Source organism: Netta rufina (assembly GCF_964035555.1).
Source record: "Netta rufina genome assembly, chromosome: 4".
Classification (NCBI taxonomy): Eukaryota; Metazoa; Chordata; class Aves; order Anseriformes; family Anatidae; genus Netta; species Netta rufina.
The window spans coordinates 35,035,433-35,058,865 of record NC_140127.1 but is presented as its reverse complement, the minus strand read 5'-3'; the positions used below and the strand labels follow the sequence as shown (position 1 = coordinate 35,058,865).

The following is a 23,433-nucleotide window of genomic DNA, read 5'->3' as shown; positions in this document are numbered from 1 at the left end:
AAAGTATATATGGCTGAGGAGAAGTTGTAGGAGTCCTTGAAGTCAAGGTAGTTGAAATAATTTTTTTTGTTGTTGCTGTGATAGGGCAAAGACAGCAGCAAAATATAAAGTATATCTGACTCCTCAGGCTGTGCTAATCAGAGCAGTAACCTGGAATTGGGAAAACGCAAGTCAAAAAGACAAGCAAACTACAAACCTGGAAATAATCTCTTTTAGATAAGAAAATAAAATACCAAAAGTAGAGTGTATTAGCAGATGAAATGTGCACTGACTGAGCTGTTCACATAGCATACGAGTCAAGATGGTCTACATGAGGATGCTTGGCAGAGCAAGTCAAAGATATGAAGAGTCCCTAATGGTTTTTCTGGGTGAAGGTGAGCAAGGCCCTTCAGGACTTAAATATTTTTAAAAAGGCTTTGTGGTTATTTTCTCAGTGCCATCACATGCTGCAGAAGTATTCACAGAGTGTATATAGAACTATTTTCACTGGGGAGGAAAGAAGCAAATTACACATTTGTGCTGTCAGATACAACCAACTTCTCTTCTGTAATATCATGGTTGTGTCCTAAGTTCCTATACATCTCCATATAGCAGCAAGTACAGTAGTGTGTTATGATTTAGGTGTGGAGTTGCTTTCTATAAATGCAAACATAACTGTCCTCCTGAATGCAAGCACATTTACTAGTTGAAGCTTCAGTTTCACTGAACAATCGGCTGGAAAGAACCTCAAATGTCATTTAATCTATCTACTGCTCCAAGGCAGGGTCAACTCCAGTTTATCTAATTCCTGACTGAAGCTTGTCTACAATGATAAGATATTTCACTACACTGATAGGCAACATATTCCACGGCTGAAGTGTTTTTTTACAGTGAGGCTTCCCTGACTGCTTGAATCTTATTCATTGTAACAAAGCTCTTCCCTTTTCAAAGTCCACTGTAAAAGAGTCACTTCTCCTACTTTGCATCAACATTTTATGCATTTGAAGATCACTACTGTATTTCAGCTGTTGTCTCAACCCAGTTGTTTGAACCTTTCTCATGGGCCATATTTATGAGACTTAGGATCATTTATGGCACTCTCCTCTGCTCTCCTTCCAATTGGTCCACATCATTTTTGAACTGCGGAACCCAGAACACCATGCAATAGTGTCAAAAGTCAGGATGCTCTTAACCCATGCAACTTTTGCTACTTTTCCACAAACCACAGGACCTTGTGTGAAAGGAAATTAATTTGGTTTGATTTGATACGCATTTGACAAATCTCATTTCCCCATTTCCTCCTACACTGTTAAAATTATTTACTTGTTTCAGTAGTTTCCTATGAAATTAAGTTAAACTCACTGTCTATAATTCCTTGGCCCCTCCTCAATGGAAAAGAGGCATTATGTTTGCCTTTCCCTTGTATTCCTGGAACTCTTTCACCTCCCACAGCCTGCCAAGGGTGCTTCCAACCATTCTGCAGCACAGGCCTGGTTGAAGCAAAGAACCCTGGGATGAATTTTACCTTATCAAACTGACTTGAAAACATCTCACCTCTCTATCTTTGAACTAGTTCTTCCCCTGCTTCAGGCCGAGCTTTTAACTCCCTTATTGACACTAGCTGTGTTTAGGTCTTGAAAAGGCATACATCTAGTTGCATATGCTCTATCAAACGTTTTCATATTTCGAAAAACAGCACAAAAATATTCAAGTCATTTCACTGACTGAACATAATGAATGAAGCAGTATCAAGTGAGGCTAAGCAGGACTCAGAGACAGTATTTTGTGACTTTAGAACATCTTATCACTAAAAGATTTTAAATGACAAATATCTCAATAATATTTTGATAAATTAATTCTAGTAGTTAAAACACTGCCCCCCAAAATGTGCAGACTTAAACACAGACATTTCGCTCATGTTAAATAAAAGACTGTATTATCTGTTTGTGATTACTGAATACACTACATGCTTTGTTTTCACTTCTGCATCCTAGTTTTGAGGTTTAAGGAATTTATTGTGAGACTGCGAAGATATACCTTAGAATATTTTTAGTAACAAAGCAGAAATTTTATCAATATCGGAATAGGCAACAGAACAACAATATAAGAACAGAAAGAAAAATCCAGCTTTCCATAAGGTCTTAATGATATTCCTGAAATCTGAGCTGAGAAGATTACGTTGCGTGTCCTGTAATAACCATTTATTTTATGTATGTAAAAATATTATCCTATGATTAATATCATACTGGTAGCATTACTTGCCACACTGAAATTAAAAACATTTAAGCAGAAAAGCCAGCAAACAACTACTTTTATTTCCTTTTCAACAAAACAGGCTATGAGTGTTACTGTTATTTTGCTCAAAAGCTTATCTTCTGACTTACCAAGGGTGAGGGATTTGTGTGTGGAACAGAAAATGATAGCCACTGTGTCTGCTGGTGTGAAACCAGAGTCATTCCTAGAAAAGAAAGAGTTTTAATAACCTCTAATAGCAAAAACCTTCTTAAAACATCATCAATCAAATATATTACTTTGAGGATCCATATGCAAGTTCACATCACTTTGATCAGTTCTAGTGACAGAAATAATTCTACCCACAAATGAACAGTAGTGTTTGATTTATTTTTTTTAAGCAGAATTGTTTCTCAGTTGTTGCAAGCTATATACTGAATATGCTCCTGTGTGAAAGAGAGGAATACAGTATGTAGGACAAATTTTATTCCAGCCAAGGCTATTTTTGCAAACATGCTATATCACAGCAGTGGCTGGCTTGCCTCTGTGAAGAAAAACAAACAAACAAACAAAAAAACCCCTATGATTTTCTTTCCTGGTATGTAACGGTTACAAGATGCTCAATTTAGACAGCAAACTGAGTCTACACTATAAACATTGCTTAGAACATGTCATTATCCTCTACTTCAGAGAAAAACTTCATCTAAAGGTTTACACATTGGAAGAAATGCCAGAAAAGGTGGAAAAATGACATGCAGAGGTCGATGACTGGTTAATGGATCACTCTTTGGTCCAAATTTGGAATGATTTTCTGAGATCCTAAATATTTATCATACTGTCTGAACTGGTTACTACTTACAGCACTTTAGATTTTACAGTTGGGGCAGATCTTTCCTCCAGATCAAGTATAGCCATTCAAAAGTTATATAAAATTGCCTTCCAAGGTCACAGTATGACCTTGTCACAGAGAAATTTCCTTGTGGCACTAAAAAAAGCATAAGTAGCTGTAAGACATGGCACCTTTCTTTATGATTCCCCCTTACAGATATTGTATAATTTATATAAAGCATATGTCTGGAGTCTGCTGTATTGTGACACTTCACGTTCAACAGAGTGCTGCTGAGGAAAATACTCCAGGAAGCACAAATCAGAGGACAGTGCTGGATATTCTAACTAGCTCAAGTGATGCACTAAGCCTTCAGCTAACACCAGTCTCATAGTACTATTTTTTGAGAAGCGAACATACAACTGTTCTTCTTAGTTGATATTTAAAAAGAAAAAGAATACCTATACCAACATTAGTTTGGGACAACTGTCTTTTAAGAGTCACCATATAAATGTAACAGATCTGACATATACAGAGAAGAGTGGATTGCCAGCCCAGCAAATGCATCTTGAGATGTAAAAAGTCAAACTGAGTTCTCTCTCTCATATGTCATCAGCATGTCTGCAGGGCAAATTATACCTTCAGTGACATCTGTGCAAATCCATTTTTTTTCAGTGGATGAGGTATAGCAGTGATTGATTGAGATTTAACAACTCTGTAATTAACACACAAGAAAGGACAGAATTCAGGTCCTGCTCTCTTAGTCTATGAAATGCTAACAGAAAATGCAGTAAGGACAATATGAAATATCAAAATGAGGTCACCCCTATTCAGGAACCTGTGCTTTCACATTTTTGTATCACACAAAACCAAAACATCACACAAAAATATTCAAGCACTCTGTTATAGGACACTCATTTACCTTGTAGAGAAGAGGAAGGTCAAAAACATGAAGCTCATCTGAACAGAAAATACTGAAAGAGAAACAAGGTAAAATTGGACTTACATCACAGAAGTGAAGGTCAGTTAAATCTCTGTGAGTGCAGTGTATGCGCCTCTTGCACTCACACAACAGATCACAAGGTAGGCTGGACCGAGTCAATTGAGAGAAATCCAGTGACAGACAGACAGCCTTTAAAGGCTGGTGATTAGGACAATCATGTCTGCAAGAACAGTATGTATCATCACATCCCAGACAGAGCTGGTATTCTGGCTACACAAGTTCTTGGCTACACAATGAATTACAGAGAATTCACTGTTGCATGCTGCACATCTGTTTTCACTAGTTTTGCTTATGGGATCAACAACATAAAACCTCTTGGATGTGCTCTGGTTGCCAAGTGTTTAAATGCAGCCCCTTTCTATTTAACAGAAGAAAGTACAATGTGTAAGCGTGATTGCAATAAATATTCTCATGCAGTGGGTATATTACTCTCCTGATGAATGATCACTATTAACAGGAGATAATCATACACATTTAATTCCCTCGGAGACAAAGGCTAATTCCTGAACTGGGCAGCATACATCAGACAAAGCAGCTGTTCATTCAAGCTCAGTCAACTTTGTAAGTGTGGATGTGTTTTGTGCATCCTGAGGGGAGGTCTCCTCTCTGCCAGCTCACGTGATGCCCGCAGGGGTTCTGGGACACGCAGAGCCCTCACTCGATCTGCAGAGATGTGGGGAATGAGCTCAGGGAGGAGAGGCGGCTTCCCAGCTGTGCTGCGAGTAGCTGCTGGGGCTGCAGAGACCAGCTCCGCGCTGGAGGGCAGGAACTCCCCGCAGAGCTGGAGGAGAAGCCCTATGACCTGTACGGCCCTTTTCGGGGGGAGCGTGCTGGGGGGAAGGCTTTTTACTTTCAGCAGAATCTGGGGATGAGTCCTCTTCCTTCTCCTTGCAAAACTTGTGAATGCAATAAGGCTAATGTGTCCCTGAGGGTAGTGCAAGCCAAGACAATGCATTTGATTTTGACCCCAGTTTATAACTGGGCAACATGGCAGGGATATTAGCTATTACCAGTGACATTTTCCATTCTCTTACATAACGTTTCCTAGGATGTATAAATGTCACCTCAGCATGCACTTAATACTTCCTTCGTGAACTACGGAAGCAATCCATTGTTCCCAAATTACAATATTTCTGCAGCTAAGTCCATTAATTTAATATGCACAGAAAAAAAAATCCCTTAATACGTATACCTCTGTAAAGCAATATGCATGTGTTACTACCAATTATCCCTCGTGCATATTTTGCTGTGGCTAGCATATTAACATAAAAATTCCATGACAACATTCATCAGCAGAATAATAAATGCAGTTTCATCTCAAAATCTTTGTGCTAATTTCACATCCTGGTAATAACATAACACATGCATCCAGCCAACACATCCAATGTAGGTTCAAAAACTTTTTTCTAGAATATAGCATCCATACTTACCTCCACAACTTCCTTATCGTTCAGTTTTATAAATGTTTTAGCAAAAACAAATGCCTAATATGTTCCTAGCAGTTTCAAGGCTTACATTAATATTTGTACTAAGAAACTCCAATTATGCACACTGGAAATAAAAACGTATATATAAGCATTTTAATGCACTGCACTACAAGTGGTGCACCTAATTACACATGGCACAAATGCAGAGCTGTCTCTGCAAAACGAAAGTAAAAGAAAGGCAATGAAAGCAACCACTCTACAGCTGTTCAAGGAAAAACATGCCTTTTTATCTCAAAGGCAACTTTTTTTCAATGTAGTGGTCATCACAGCAACAAAATTACTTTATTCTGTTTCTCTGCACTTTATGTCAGAGTTGGAGATTTCCATGTCCCTCTTTTTCTTTGACAACCCTACACTGATTTAAGCACATGTGGTCCTTCTCAGGTGCCTGTGCAAACAAGTATTTCCTCCGTTTTGCAAAAGCTTGTTAGGATGGCTTCTTTCTTTGCTTTCAGAATAAAGCAGTTATGCAGTACCAGTTATAATTCCATGTAATATTTTACACACACATAGTGTTTCATGATAAAAAAAAAAAAGCCACAACTAGAACATGTAATACAAATAAAAAGTGACCCACGAAGTGCAGGGGCAAATTTCCCACTGACTTCAGTGAAGGTTGGATTTTTATATTATATAAATGATTCTTATTAGGTAGAAACATGTGCACGTACACATACTTCAGGAAAGTGATGCACTGATTTTAGAAAACATAAGATATGATTTATACTGCAGTTACCTCTGCTTCAAGCAAACAAATCTCTGCAGTCTGAAGCAAGACAGGAAATACCTACAGGGAGAGAAGACGGTGCCTGTATACCACTGCCCTTCCCTGGGAGGTAGTGATCTGCAAGTGTATTTTTAACTGATGGCAAAGACACCAGCAGTCTATTCTCATGTGTGCATTATTTAAGGCTGAATGAATAGAGTGCTTCTAAAACAAACTCTGCACCAAATGTGTTCATCCACAGAAATGTATCAACACCTTCGAACTCCCAACTAGTTTCTAGGTTTGTAACATGGTCAGGAACTATTTAAAAGTTTTGACAATGCTTTTGAATAACAGCTTAAACCCAGATATTTCCTTTCTGCTTGGAATGTATCATTTGTGCAAATATGGCTGTTTAAAAAACAAGAAGACAAATCAGAACAGTCAGAAACACTTGGAAAGTAATGCCATGCCCCTTTACAAGGCAAGGTCCACTGAGTAGTCTCAGGAACCCCTACGTAGCAGGGTTCACCCTTCTCAGAATGTTTACTCAGTCTCCTAAAAGCATCCAGCCCCTAAGAAGTCTGGTAATCTATTTTGCTAGACACGTTAAAAGTACAAGCTCTAGCCCCATTTCAGCATTACTCCAGCCCCATCCTTTGCAATACCTATAGCTCATTGCTATAGCTCATGAATCACTGATAAATGAGAAGTTTTACGACTGAACTTACTTATGAACACTATGACGATCAAGCTAAATTTGTCAAGGTCGATATTTGGATTGGCAAAAGTATCACAGAATGTGGTGTAGATGATCATCAGGAGCACACAGCTGCTGATAGCGCCAAATGGAGGCTTCTTCCTTTCAAGCCAGTCCCTGATGTATCTTCGGACAATCTGAAACACAGAAATCAACAGGTTGCCTCTTTTCAAAGATGCAGGGAGCCAAGTTGGGCATCACAAAGTGAATCTGACAGCGGAAAGACACAAAGAGAAGAGAGTAATTTGGATGACGGCCACAGTGGATTTCAAAGCTTCCCTGCCACACAACTCTTCTTCTGGGGAATTTAACATTTGTAGTGCAACTTCCACTGGGCGTCCATAATGAGAGTATATTTTCAAGTACATTCAAATCCATCCTTAATCATGCCAAATGTTCTTTGCTAGCTGTCACCGAGACATGCCCATTAAGCCTCCCCAAAGTTTATCTCCTCTGCTGATACTAATGGATGTATGTAATTATCACAGTCCCCTTTGCATCAACAGACAATTCCAAGTGCAACTTTGGGAATCTTAAAAATCTGACATCTTCAGGAATTTCATGACGGTAGATAATCGAAAGTGATCCATGGAACATTTTAATATTTAAATAGCTAGCGATGCACCAGAAGTTTTTAATTAAATTATAACTCAAGCTTGAAAAGCAAAAGTGCATGTGTTGTGGGAGTTTAAATAATTCAAACTCTGAATATCTAGAGTTTTTGTAAATCCAAAGACAAATGCCATTTGCACGCTTTCAGAATACGAGAATTAACACATGAAAACAAGCAAAACTACTCTACTTAGCCTAACTTTTGCAATTTCAGGAAATTGAATCTGAAGTTGTTTTTCAAGGTTTTTTTTTTTTTAGAAACAACTATAAATTTTAAAGGAAATTCAACTTTCAAATTATGCCAAACACAACAGGACTACGCATCAGCAGATACAATACATCTATTTCAGCCCTGCCTGGGGAGTCGCTTTCATTTTTTCTCTTCACTTTATATGGTTTGAAAAAACTTTTTAAAGCTTTTCTCATATAGCTGTGACGTCTGTTAATTTTTCAGCAATCCCATTATCTTGCCTAATTTCTCCTGAGACTTCCCGATACTCTCTGTTACCATACTCTTTCAGAAATAATAGCACAAGATCCTGAAACAACTCTACCAAGAAGGCTCTAAAGGTGTCTCATTACCTTCCCATAGCGGTACCATTAATAAGCAACACCCCTATCAGTTTAATAATACAGAGCGTTTTAGAGGTATTCAAGATTAATATCAAAACATCGTCACCAAAGCTACCACAGGACCTTTTCACACACTAACCGCCAAAGCCACAGGATTGACCTCAGAGCTGTCAGCTTTCCTCACTGCCTTCCCAGCTTGTTTGCAAATCTCTCAGCAGAGAAGTCCTGTAAGCAGCTATCCCGGTAACCACGGAAAATAGGCTTGGTAAGCCACATGGCAGGGCACCCACTAAAAACTTTGTGTGTGAGGTTCACAAAAAGCTAAGCAGGCTGAAGCCCAGTGCTCACCTCACAGTATGTGTAAGCTTCCTGCTGATGAAGAGTAAGAGATTTACAGGAAAACACACAAAAAGCTCAGCACCTCAGTGAAAACACAACTTTAAAATTTCACACTTGCCAGATGTTAAAGAGAGAACACAACTCAGGGATACAGCCAAACTTCTGAAAGAGCACTGAGAGGAGTCCAGCAGGCAGCTCCCTACAGGCCAGCAGGTAGGAATACACTGCCACGCTGATGGAGGGGAGCCAGGACAGCTGCGTGCAGAAATTCAGTGTGCAGCGTGACAGAGATCAACCAGGAAGACCAGACGAGCCTATTCTGGACTTTGCAAGCAATAAGCACAGATTTTCACCTCTAAAGTGAGTGTTTTCTAAGGAAGTTAAAAATAATTCCTATTATAACTTAAATTAAGGTCAATTTGGGGAAAAAGACAAGCTAGGTGAGACCACACATTCATGGTCCTTCCACCGTGCTCATTAATGAGATGCTGAAAAATGAAAAGTTATGGTTAATTATGCCTCAGGTATAATTAACTGGAGGTATTTATTATGAGACCTATAACCTTGTGTCTGTACAAGGTATAAATATAATGTGCATGACAATATGAACTTCATGCATGTATTTAACGCAGACAGATGTATAAGAGAAAGGAAAAACATTTTAAAGCTGCAAGTTGTACTTCCTCAAAATCTTCAATCAGCTGACACCTTCTTTAGATAGCCACCTCCACTGAGTCTGCAACTGTTGTGAATGAGCAAGCATAACTGCCACTATGGGTTTTTTATTGCACTTTATATAAAACTACAACAACAACAACAACAAAGATGTAATCAGATTCTGAAGAACTGAACTGTGGCTTTAGAAAATCATCAGATCAACCCAGTGTCATGCTACACATAGATTGTAAAAACACCGTTAAGTCCATCCTCTCTAACACTGTATCCAATACCTTTTGATTCTCTCACAGGTTCAAAAAAAATCTAGAATTTCAGAGGTGGATTCAGCCTATGATCATTGATTCTACGTAACCCAAATTCTTATATAATTTAAGAGGAGAAAAAAATAACCCTACAGGTATTTGTAAGAGCTCAACTAGATTTTTTAACAGGGAAGCTCATGTCAGCTGATTCATTTTGACTGAAAAACAATCTATTTGTTACTTATTCATGCCCTGCAGAGTTGTTTGAGGACAAGGATACTTTGAAAGCCTTTTAATTCTTAACCCTATAACTTTCCAGTGTTAAAATATAGGAGCTTAAACAAAACAAAACAAGCTTATTATTTCACTACACATCTTGGCAAATCCCACAAATACAACACAGACAACACACACTAGTACAGAGTCAGCCAGGGAACCTGGCAGCTCTGTGGCGACAGCACACACTGACAACAAGTCTAATAGAGGTTGAAAAGCCACGAACAACACAGGTTGAAATGATTAAATAAAGAACCTGCTAGGTAAAGTTGGAGCCTGGACAGAAATGTTAAGCTTCATTTGTCTGCAAACAGAGAGAGCTACCACAATGATTTTTGCATGTTATGAGCTGTACTAAATACGCCAGACTCGAGCACTATGCTGGGGTGCTGCTTCTTAGTTGAAATGATAGATCCCACAATTTTGAAGTAAACACCACTACAAGGGGGGACAAGAAAAGGACAAGCACCAGAGACAAGCACTTGAGAAAATGTCTGAAGTGATATTCCTGTGAACAGATGAACTCACAGCCTGGAGCAGAAATGTGAAGGACTGACATCCAAAACAGATGCATCAGACTGGCACACTGATGAAAAAGAGCAAAAAGGACAGTACTCTTTAGATGCAATAAATCCACGGATCCTAGTGAAAGGGAATTCCTCACATAAGAAATGCAATTAAAAAAAAATGCATTGTTAAGGGACGGGAGAAAGGGCAGAGATGTTGGAAAAATAATCACGGTGAAATATAAAAGCATGAAAGTTAGGTAGTAACTAAACAAAAATGTGTCCATCAGGCAACCACCTCCTGCTGCCTTGGTCCTGGTAACCTCCAAAGGTTCTTGAAAAGGCATTGGCTCAAATTCACTTTGAAGCACAATTCCAGGCTCAAAATTTCCTCTTGCACTGAATTTATTTTCCAGCAACAACGGAATGTAATAATACATGAATTAACAGTCATATGTCCATTTCAAATTAGCTCTTCTACCAGAGTGGTTACATCTAGAGTATTTTTCCTCTAGACTGCTCGGTATCCTGCCATACCTTCTTGTTCAACTACTCTTCCCAAGCAAATGGGCTAACTGCTCATCTGCTTAATTCACTTAAGGTGCCCTGTACAAACACGATCTGCTCTTCCAGGAAAGCAGGTAAATAAGACTCATCCATTAAAAAAATCTTACATGAAAGTAGTAGGAGATACATTATAGAAAAACAATTCACTTATCTTATTATACCTTCACAAGCCACACTATATACCTAGAGAAATCCATCAGTAAAATACAGTTAGACTGTTTCCACCTGCCTGCTCACATGCTGGACAGGCAAGATTTTTTTAAAAATGTAATAAGCAATGTAATTCATTAATGTTCATTATTAATTGAACTAAACAGAGCAAGGAGCTTTTTTCCCCCCACCAACAAATATGCAGTGGAGCCATCTCTGACATATGTAATAGAGTACATCTTTTAAAACCTACCTAGATCTTTAACTTTTTTTTTTTTTTTTTTTTTTTTTTGTAAACTCCTGAAATGACGAACTAGGGGAAATGGTTATGAAGCCACTTTTTCTGTTCCTAGAAGAGTATCTCTTGGTATTTGCATCATTATGCAAAGTAGTTTTTTTCTGAATTTATCTATTCTTGGGGTTTAATTTAGCCTTTAAGAGAATTTACAACATTTTTACTGCACTTTTGCTCCTCTTGATTTTTAGCTGTTGGTATGGACTTCAAAATACCTGGACAAAACACCTGGGCTTTAACAATTCAACAAAGAAATGCAAGCCACTTCTTCCTTGTGTTGAAATGCACATGGAAACAAGCTGAACCAATGCTGGATTTATCACTATCCCTAAATGCCGCAGTTACCTTATTTACTGTGTATTTTGAGGTAAGATTACTAACTCACTCCTAACTATTACTTATAGCAACAGAATTTTGCAAAGCAACATTTTCTTTTGAAAAGCTATAAGCTTGGCTCAAAGGATACCTGTAAGAGTTCTATGACTTCTCAGCAACCCTTCTTACATAGTGACGGCGAACTAAGAAAGAAGTCTGCACGGAATACTGGGAACTACTGCAGTAAAGCTGGAAAACATGAAAGGGGGGAATATACTGAAAAATTAATAAAGAAAGTGAACGAAGAAGGCAGAGATTGTGAAAACCACTAGGAAGCATTAGATACTGGGATAGAAGGGAGATTATATGGGTTGTAAGAAATAATATAGGTAAGTTGCAACTTCTCAGATTTATGTTATATCATAGCCCTCCATGCCTCCAAGGTCCATATTGCAGTTCAAATGCACAGACCCTTTTTCCAGAGCAGAGCCCACATCGGTGCAGCCAGACCCTGCCAGGACCATCTGTCTGGAGCAGTACCTGTGTCCAGGTGTGCATTCTCACCTACTGTATGTTTTCATACAGGCCCAAGCTTTGTACCAGCTCACCCACCATTCTGTAGCTTCTAGGACATCAACAGATGTCAGATCTGCCCTTATTTTAGAGCATGCAATCTAATTTAGTTTTTCTTTTCTGAAGCTAGGAAAGAGAATCACAAAATTATTTTTGCAATCTGGAAAGTAAATATTTACATTATTTGTTTTCTTTCCTCAGCTTACCAAATTCCTCTAAAAGCTACTTCATTCCATTTTTCCCATCAATTTACTGCCAAGAGGTAACTCCTGACACGTATACACCTTCAAACCAAGCTTTATAAAGCCCATATGAGGCCATTTTGAAAATTAACTTTCACATTTTGGAGCAATTTACAACTGTTGCTTTAAAACATTAAGAACAGATGCAACATGGCAAGAAATGTGAAGTGAGTCTGTAACAGCAGTGCGTTACTTTCTTCATATTTCTGTAGGGATTAGGTTCTGTTCCCTCTTTAAGTCAAGTGTCAGTAGGGAATGCACTGTGGTACAAACGTTTATCCGCCACCTCAGTTTTCTGCAACAAGCTTCCAGAAGCACTTGTTTCCCAGGACGGCATTCTTCCTCCTCCTCTCCTCCCTGCAACTCCCCAGAGTCTGAAGAAAAAGCAGGGTTGCTTCTGTATAAGTTACAAGAACAAAAGCATTTGACACTGCTCCCTTTTTATGACAGTTTCTTTGAGTATTGTTTCCCCTCTCCACAATATACAAACATTATGTTTGGTGAATGGTTCCTCCTGCTCACTAGTAACTGCTACATGACCTTCCCTTTTGATTTCTTATTCTTTAAAAATAAATCCATTGCTAAGTCTTTTAGCTTCAATTTCACTGACAACTTGTATTGCAACGTAGAACTCTTTTTAAATTGCATTTATAAACACACCTCCAAAACGCTGAGAGGGTTCCTCTGGAACATTCTGGGCAATGACGCAGAAGGCACTTAAAATCCTTTACTTGTAGAACATCAAGATTTTTAGTGTGACTACGTTCAGCTAGGATTTCTGTTCAACTGACTTCATTTTATAGATTTGGGAAGAAGAACTACTAGAATCATAACATTAATTTTAGCTTTAGTTAAGGCCTGTTTAATATGAAGTGCCCACTTTACGCTGGCAGACAAATTACCAATGGGGCAACTAGAGAATGCATGAATGATAATGTACAGACAAGCTTTTTATTATTTATTCATAGAAAACAGTGGGTTTTGGTGTGCTGCTTTGAAAAATGTTCAAACTAGTAGAATATAATGAAAGCACAGTGAAAATTCTATTTCATTAACATTTAATCATAAATCGCTCTTTAATATAAAACATAAAATAAGTCTGTCATAAGCACTTAGGTGTAGAGAATGGAGAAAGTCTGCAAAACGGGGAAAGGAAATATTGCAGTGGCTTTCGCTGTTCCTGTTATCTGCCACTTCAGAAGACAAAAGTAAGCACAGAAACAACAGTCTTCAGCCAAATTCTCAGAGCTGGTCAGGAAGAAACCGTTTTGACATTTTATGAAACCACACATTTTGCTGCCTAAAAGTATTACCAACACCTAAAACCAAGGAAACAATTATTTTTCTGCAAAATGACAGCTCAGGACAGCAGCAATCTTCATCAGACTTTACAGAACTCTGCTGCCCAGAAAAAAAAAAATCAGAACTTTAAGATACCAGAAGAAATTCAAAAATCTTATCCACGACGATCTATTAAGCATGTTTATTCAGTAACAAGTATTCTCAAATTCCCCTTAGAGGTGTTCAAGAGTGGTGCACAGTAAGTTCTTACACACTACAGATGTTCAAGGATTATAGCCCATTAGGTCTTTATAAAATACTATCGATTGTATCTTTCTTTGAGACCTCTTCTCAGCGGGATCTTATTTTTAACTCTGTAAATACAAATGCAATATTGTGCTATCCATATCAACTTGCATAATATCATATTGCCTACTACCAAAACACATTTATAGACGCAGCAGATGCAGGCCACTGCAGACACCCCAAACATCTCTGACCAAGAACAGAATAACCCTCCTCATTGAAGATCATGCCTCAGCAACCTGTGAGCCTCGGTGGCTTCCAGATAACACAGTGTCTTCCTTCTTTACCAGTTCTCTTTTTAACTATCAAACGGCAGTCACCACCTGAGCAGAGGCTGTACCTGCAGCCCTTTACACATTTAATTGTCAGCGGCTAGAAAAGCATGTTTGACTTCTGTCAACGGCAGTCTTGCCACATGCTAAAAAATTGTTAGAGACAGCAGAAAGCAAACATCGATTACACTATCGTGACTTCTTTCTACCAGCCATCATTAAAAAAAATCTGACAAGTCAGCCAAGCAACCAAAACTCTAGATACGCTTTGCCATAAAGCAAATACCACCACAAAACAAATGTAAAAGCACCTCCTCATCTGCTTTGCTCATATCCTTGGGGGCTGCTCAAACAGGCAGCTTTGCAGCCTGCTCAAGAAACGAGCATTTAGGCAACACAGGTTTTCCCAGAGGCGAGATTTTTTAAAGGAAAATAACCCCCTTAGAAAATGCTCCCTTTAGCAGCCTCCTCTGTTTTACACTGATGTGGAGAGAGCTTAAAGCCTCTGTTGATCACAGCTGAGTTCGGAAAGGTGATGAGCAGTAACCCTCCTCCAAGCAGGCAGCTTCCAAGCTCAGTTTTTCCCAATCAAGCTCTTTGCTACTAGGGAACCTTAACGGGCATCCTCGTGCTGACTGTGCTGCTGAACAGCGTGGCTCTGCGTGGTAAGGAATTGAGGGCATGAAATGATAAATTAGAAGTAATTGCTGAAACTGTCATTCATGAATTGTGGGCCATTATCTCTTAATGCATCTGGAATCCCAGAGTGAGCAGCCTGTGATTCACAAAGCTTTGCTACGTTGCTACACCACGCGTTGTGCAACAGTCCAGGAGTGAGTGAGCAGTGGTCCACACATGAAATGCACAGCCTCCCACTTAATTCAAAGCAGATCCATGCCACCTCTGGATCAAGAGTAATCTGACATATCCCCGCACCTCCTGATGTTAGTGCTTTACTTGCTTATTGTTTTTCCCTGAGTTACTGCTCGTTACTTTTGGATATCTGCCTTCAAAAATGGCTTCTATTCCCATCTGGGCAGGTTGGTTTACCTTCGTACAGTTCTACATGATCAAGACAATCAATGCAAACTATCCTTGGCATTTCTGATCTACAGCTACCCTTAGCATTTCCTCTCTTCCATATCCTCTAAATAGATATAATCAAGCAGAGTAACTTTCAAAACAAAGTCTTTATGTTTAGAGGAAAGTGAGCTATTTCTGTTCATCATTTATTTCCAGATGCTGCTTCGAACAATTGTAAAGGAGAATCATACTTCTGTTTCTTACTGAAATGTATTCAAAAAAAAGTATTCAAAATGCAACTGAGTTACATAAGCTTTAAGATTCTCTATTTTCTTTCCTTTTAGTCTTTTTCAAAGCTCCTAAATCACATCTGTTCCCAGTTAAGTCTCATCACGTTTATGATTTTATATTTAAGATCATTCAGAGTATTTGTTTTGTATGCTTACTGCTCAGTTCTCCACTACAGATTCCAATGTTATTTACCTATATATTTTAACCATGCTTTGCATTTCAAAGCCTGGTTTGGGCTTACAAAATTAAGAAAGTTCCTGCTGACCCCAGACCAAAACTCTGGATTCCAGAGACAGCAACAGTACTCCTCTGGAACTACTGGCATATTCCTCTGATGTTCTCTCAATGCATTCTGAATGCCTGGGAACAATAAATACTGACAAGTATTAAAGATTTAGGCTCCAGGTGTTTCGGTATGCAAAACCAAAAAATATATAGTGGACACTTCTTATGATTTTTGGTCTTAATATAGCAACTTTCCACCATGAAGTGAAAGAAAAGACATAATACTAATATTTCTGAAAAAACATATACCACAGACAAGTGTTAGAGAAAACCTTATATTGTAATTAGTATATTTGCACTTGGTGAAATGTTTCAACCATACACCATGAAAAATAAGGCCTTGTGTTTCAATATGAATAATGCGTAAAAAATGAAATACTGAACAGCTGCTCATTCCATGAATACCCTCCATCCAGTGTTACAAACGATGGAGGAGTCATGTAGGAAAAAATAGTTTGCAATTGTACAATTACCACCCTTATCATAAAGGATATGCTAAATGGCTCAAGCAGCCTTAATTTTACTCTTTCTTAACTTCTGGCTGTTTAGCTCTTATATATATATATTTAAGGTAGAGAATTTTTGATTCCTGTAATTAATAGCAGATACTACACAGGGAGAACTTCCCTCATCATCCAGGCAAAGGGCATGTGACAAAAGGACTATATAGTATTCTCAAAGCTCATTTGTATGGAGCTGGAATTTCTCACAGTCTGGGCTGCCATTTTTCCCGCTTTATGTTCACAAACTCCCTTCTCTATATGCAGTAGTGTATGTTTGTGGTAGTGAGGGACAGATGCTCAATCTCCACAAAGATCAATGTGGCTCCAGGGAGTACTGTAGCATCTTTTCTCTGATATTAGACTTCACTATCCTGAGGCTGTTTCTTATGTGGAGCACACAGTGTTGCCAGTCTGTCTTTAAGATCGCTTTCTTTATCTTATTTTTTTAAATAAGGATGTATATTCAAAAGACATACCTGTCCAATAATAAGGGGGACTACAACAGTCATAAACAGCTGCGAGAATATAGATGTAAAAGGCACAGAGGAGGATGATCCAAGCTACAAAATAAAAACATACCATTAATATTCAACTTTTTCTTAGTATCTACAAGTACATAGATATTGCATGCTAACATGCCTTTATTTTATGCATAAAAACTTTGAAGTATGTGCACACGTTTAATTGTTAAGTCCCAATAAAGCATTTGGTATTCCACAATACAAAAGCAAAACAATCCCTGGTTGATTATTTTATAACCTCGAATGATAGTTCCATCAAATACTCATTTACTTGAATCCCTACTACACACATATGCAAAGTAAAGCATATAAGCATTTGTAGGATGATACTCTACAAAAGACAGGGAGCGAACGTCTTCCTAACTAAGCAGTTAATTCAACTAACCGTACCATCTATACAAATATCAAGCAAAAAAAAAAAAAAAAAAAAGTGTCATTATTTTCAGAATAAAAATAATAGAAAAGTTAATAGTGAAGATATTCAGTTTTTATTTCAATGACATTAAAATAAGAGAGATCTACTGAAGGCATATTGCTATTCTCTCATTATGACAACCAGACAGTGACAGGCTTTGTTTTCAGACAGGTGATCTCTTAATTACTATTTTAAAGCTAGAACTGTGTGTGTTATATTTTTTAAGACGCAAGAAGGAAAGACGAACCAAACAACGTTAGTGGGATTTTTTTGCAACTTAGTTCAGGAAAATTTGGGAAAATACTATTTTTTTAACATTCTGACTGGAATTATTCTATGCTAGATCATTGAAAAGTTTCATGTAATTTCATTTAATACATCTTTAACAGCAATAGAACATACATTAAGAAACATATACTAAGACAACTGAAACAGCACTGTCAGAGCTTCCTCAGACAACCTTGGTTCAGGAGGAGGGTAAATGATATTAAACTGAGGATTTCACAGATCCACATTATTCTACATTTTGCACATCATCTTAACAATCCTCAAAATGAAAACAGAATTCAGAATCATTCCTAAATGATGTTGATTTCCTACAACATTCTCACACAGACATCAGTCTCATAAATTACGTTCTGACAGCACATTACACTTCTGACATGTGTCTTCCTTTCAAAGCCACCTGCAGGCATGATAGACAAGGTGATCACACAGTCTAGTCACTTCCTATAACTCTGCCTAGAAAAAATCAACATATGCCCATAAAAATGGGTTTGGCATAAAAACATTCTTCAGAAATTCAAAGACCAGGACAAAAAAAAAACAGAAGTTTCCCATGGTGAAGCACTTCATTTTATTCAGAAATGTAAAACTATAACCTGTATCTAAAGAAAGTCATCTGAGGAGTAAAGGGCAGGTAGATCACTGTTGCAGACTTTGTATGTACTGCCTGGGAGAACAGTGTACACACCAGTCGGGCTGTGTGTGCATGCAAGCTGGACTCTTGGTGTACATGGGTGGCAACTGAATTGGGAAAAAATACAGCATTGAATTCCCTTTCAGCACCCTAGGAAATCATGCGACTTTGAGTGGGACCAGACAAAGTCTGTTCTCCTGTAAACATACTCCACCAGTTTCTTTGATAAGACCTGTTCTGAATGTACTCTAGGTAGAGAGCCCTAGGCAGAACACCCAGGGTAGGACTGTTTCTTATGTGTTACTTTGACTGGCAGCACCAGGTGAGATTCAGCCTGGCCATTTAACAAACTAGAGCTCATCTGTTTCGTGCACAGCCCCACCATCCCCAGCTGAGGGATGAGGGTGCAGCAGATGGCTGGAGAGGAGCTGAAGATAATGTCACTGCTGAGGCTTTCAGTCTGCGAGCAGGGTGGCAAGTGAGAGCACCGAGATTACAAAGCCTAAATTCCCATGGTGGCAAGAGGGAGAAGTGCTTCCAGGGGAAGACTCGGATCACCCACACAAGTACCTGAAGTTAGACAGTACTGGTATCTCATTCGCAAGGGACATGGGGCTTGTCTGCATGATTCCTTGCAGAAAGCAGAGCATCAAAATGCCATCACAGCACTCATGTTTGAATTATTGTAAGGAGCTTTTGAAATTTTAAAAGGTTCATAGTTTTTCAAACTGTATTTGGACTCTTTTTTTCCTTCTGTATGCTGAGGAGTTAAAAGCATTACTTACTGTGTATTCAAAGAAGCTTTTTCAAGTGAAAGTGAAGATTTTTAAACTTTAAAATCTGCCTGAGTCACAGAGGAGAGAATCTAACCAAGCAGTCCACATTCCTTCATGGCTTCACGAAACTGTGACACTTTGACAGTGGCTCTTGTGCATTTTTATAAAAGCATTGATTGGACTTCTCTGTTTTAAAGTTTTATGCTTAGTGGGTGTTTAATCAGTTTCTAAGTCAAGAATGAAAAGCTGTTTAACAATGTAACACACTGCTGAAAAAGGCAACCGTTCAAACATCAATTGTCTTGCCAGATTTTTTAAATATTACTTCTAAAACAGCATCTTCAAGTTATCATGGATTTGTAGCACTGGGTATATATACAGAGAGACATATTTTTACACAATTAGAAACTGAATTATACTTACTGTGGTTGGATGCTAAAGGAAACCACTCATATCACAGATTGATTTCCCTAAGATAAATTCTCTTGGCAAAAAAAGTCAAGTTTTGTTGCTTCTAACATGACTCCTCCCTCTTCTGGATGCTCCTACGATCACACTATTTTTGATCCCATTTCAGTTGTGTAGTTGAGAATTCCATTTTTCTGGAACAGAGTGGAGCTGGTTTCTTTCTGGGGTCCCAAAACTCTGCTACACAACAGACAGGCAAAGAGCAGCATGTTTGCTCAGCTCCATGTCCCCTTCCTGCACTGCTCTGGTGTTAGACTTCCCTGTCCCATCTACGGCACTGACATTATTTATTCCTCAGGCAGATTTCTGAATTCTGCTTCCCTTCTGTGTATTGTGATAATAACTTCAGTGGGCTGTTTGTTTTTTGGTAAGAACATGAGACAACAAGCCTATAAAAACTCCTGCATCATCTTAATCTTGAATCTACTCCCAGAGAAAGACACAGGAGATAGATAAAAGCTGAAGAAAAAAATAAGGCAGGAACTTTTCAATCACCCAGAAGAAAAAGAATTTTTAACTCAGCCTCTGGACATCCAGAGGCTAACCATGAGGAATCGCACATGCACAGGGAGCTGCAAATAACGGATGCAGAACTTGACCAAGAACTGCCTCGGTGTTTGTAGTATGCGAACTCATCAGGCTCACAAATGTAAGTGTCCCATGGGATCTCAGGTGCTGCCTGTGTTCCAGACTTACTTTGAACTTGGCTCTGCTGGTCCCATCCATTATAAGGATGAGCAGTGACCATTTAGGAACAGAGGAAACAAAGTTCAATGTAATGTTGATCAAACCTTTTTACACATTTACAAATTCAAATATTCTGTCTGAATGAATAATTATGACTTTACTCGGGTTTTAGTGGGATCAAGCTGAGGTCTGTACTGCATTTGCTGTCAAGAAACAAACAAAACACAAAACAAACAAAAACAAACAAACAAACAAACAAACAAAAACCCTAGATCTTCCACGTTGCACTGAAATTAGCACTGTGTTAAAATATCTGTTTCTATTTGGCTGCCCTCCTTGTTATAACAACATCCATGACTAAATAGAAAACTTTCATCACAGGGAATAAACAAGCCCTGTTAAGAATGGCTGTAGGAACATCAACAGATTCAAGCTGATGATTTACAGCTGTATAGAGAAAATCTGCTTGCAATCTCGAATGGAAATAAGACATACCATTTTATCCAGTGATCAAAATTTTTCATGCCAGCATACTGTCATGCCAGCCCTTGTCTATGCTTATTTTAAAGAGAAGTTTAATATTGTAAAGTGATTGTCATGTTCTAATCTGGATAGCAGCATTTCAGTTAAAAGTCTATTAATGAGACCGACCTGTTTGAATAAAACTGTTTGAATATTATAAATAAATAAATAAATAAATAAATAAATTCTGAGTATTCCTTCCTGTGGGAAGGAACAGGCACTTTTTACTTAACTATTCTGAGTGATTTCAGAAGGACAGCTCACATGAGCAGGGACTGGGCCTTCTGCAAGTATTTGCTGGATCTGGCCGTAATAAGAGAGAATTCCAGGGACACCTTTCCAAGCAACTCAGACAATTCTGTCCCCATGCAGTACTTCAAACCTCACCTGCAGCATTCTTGCTAATTCAGTCTCAGACTTTCCTTCTCAGCAGACTTTTCAGAAAATCAGATTATTTAGTAGGCTTATTTATGAGTTCATGGTAAAAACCTTGGCTTATCCTTAACTGATAGGATGTACTCAATTGGTTGTGGTAAAAACAAAACCAAACAAAAGCCTTGCTTGCTTAACACTGAGACAATTCCACTTCCAGGCCTGACTGCCTGCACAAGCCAGATGCCCCCTCCACTCACATCTTTCTGGCAGACTGGGCAGGTCTCACAGCGGGTGTTCCCATGTCTACAACTGCCACTGATTCAGAAGAAACCGACCTCCCACCAGTCATACCAAATCATAATCCAGTGTCACATGTGTTGCACACATTGAGTCCACTTCAGAGGCAGCTGTCCTCTGGGACCTTACTCCTCCAGTGCTCTCCTCTAATTAACATGTTTCCTCAGATTGTGTCTTTGTACTCTAAAACACTGTCAAGCCAACTTCAGCCTCACCATTTGTTAAGAACAGACAAGGAAGTAAGGTAGGGGTGAAAACAGGACTGAACTGTCAGGGAGGATCACTGGCTGCTCTCTTATGTGAGATGTTAAATTTAAGCTTTTCCTTTCCACCTTTGGGACAGAGTACTCCGAGACCTATCTTTCTAATTTTTTTCTTCAATGCTGTCTTGTCACTGCTTCTGGTTACTTTCATCCAGTCCAGATTCAGCTGCCTCAGAGGCCTGCTTGGACCACCCTGCCCTTTACGCCCTGCTGTGAATGACACCCCTGTTACAGAAAAGAAGTGGAAAGTGATGTGCTTTTAGAAAAGATGTGGATGGGGTCCTCTTCAGTAATGAAGGATAGCGAACAAGAGCGACCAGCTAAACTAAACCCTCCCTTGCTTTGACTCCTGCCAGAACCCTTATCTTGACCCAGTCATTGCAGTATGCTGTGTTACAGCAGAAAAGTATACACATCACCCTGAATGACCCAGGTACTTGGTCAGTTACTGCAGTGATCTTCCCACTCTGAGATGTAGGAAGCAGCTGTGCTGCTGCATGGGGATGGTGCTGACAGGCACCTACAACTTCTACATTGCCTGGCTACAGGTTTCAGGCAGGAAATGGAGCTTGGATGTCTGACAACAAGCAAAAGAAGTTCCTTTGATCTCTTCAAGCATGCAAAAAATACGCTGGTAGGAAAGTATAAATCAGCCTTCTGACAAAAATTGAAAAACTAAAGACTGACCCTCCTTCCCTGTTCTGCAATGTAGATTTCTATGAAAAATGTCTGAAGATGTTTCAGTAAGAACATAGCAAGCCAAACTATTTACATTAACCAACTACCAAAGGGGAAGGAAAAAAAAAAAAAAAAAAAAAGCAGTAAGTCTTCATTTTATCTTCTTGGGAATACAAGCTTGCCCGGCCTTAGGTCTTTAATTTATTCTGATCATGGGAATTGCAGAAGGAGGTTGAAAGGGATGAAGTAGTCATTCCTGCCTAACATTTCACAACAGTCTACACTGCGCTGGCAGGTCACTAGGATGTTCCTCCTGCTCCACTGCTTACCCTTCACAAGCAGTGTTTAGATAGCTCCGTGAGGCAGAGGTGCTGTGGAAGGGATGCCAGCTCCCAGAGACTGATCAAGTCATTGGTACTGAAACTGTCTGCCTCTAACAGGTGCTGACAGCAGGAGAAGGAAGGAAAGGGGAGGAACGTCACTGAGAATGGAGCTTCTATACCATGAGAAGAAACAAGGTTTGGTATTCAAAAGCAAATAAGCTTCAATTTCCTAGCACTGGCAGAATTGGAGGTACCAAAAAGAATATAAATAAATTTTAAAATAAAGCTTTAAAGTCTGCCTATCCAAACCAACGAGTTGACTCTTCCCTCAGAGAAAGGGACTAAAGGTACGACACGGATCATGTCCAGTGCTTTGGCAACCCTGTATTTTAACAAACAGATCTTTTATTGCTATTCTTAAAAATTAAATGCAGAATTAGTTCTTTAGTTCTGCTAAGGAAAAGGATGTTCTGGTCTCATGGTATACATGTATTTCCATACCTCTATACACTTCTGTGGCCATGGGAATTCATTTGGTACAAACATAAAAAACCCTGTCTGCATATATCCTCCAGTACTGTTTCCAAAACAAGTCAGTTTCATAGTCAGATATGTAGTAAAAGAAAAGCTGACGAACTGACAACTTTTAAAATACTTTTTTTTTTTCTTTGTAGGGCAAGGAGACTTTGCAGTATTTCTTGTTGAAGTGATCAGATTCCTAAGCCCATGCTGGGTTCCTCTATGACACACTAAATACCAAGACAACCAAAACATACTTGTCAATTTTAAAGCCTTTTATAGAGCTGTAAACATAACCACAGGTATTCTGAAACTATACCAGAGTCACAATTCTGCTTCACCACAGAA

General features: G+C 38.8%; 1 protein-coding gene across 2 annotated transcripts in view; it reads right to left on the bottom strand.

The window, feature by feature from the left end:
• Positions 1–23,433, bottom strand: part of SLC10A7 (solute carrier family 10 member 7) — a 139,107-nt gene that overhangs the window by 15,263 nt on the left and 100,411 nt on the right. For both annotated transcript variants that reach the window (XM_084286376.1, XM_084286377.1), the window contains exons 7-10: positions 16,799–16,882; positions 6,965–7,130; positions 3,960–4,011; positions 2,364–2,437 (exon numbers count right to left, since the gene is read on the bottom strand). In XM_084286376.1, coding sequence (XP_084142502.1) covers positions 2,364–2,437; positions 3,960–4,011; positions 6,965–7,130; positions 16,799–16,882 — 376 coding nt within the window. The remainder of the gene's footprint in view (positions 1–2,363; positions 2,438–3,959; positions 4,012–6,964; positions 7,131–16,798; positions 16,883–23,433) is intronic.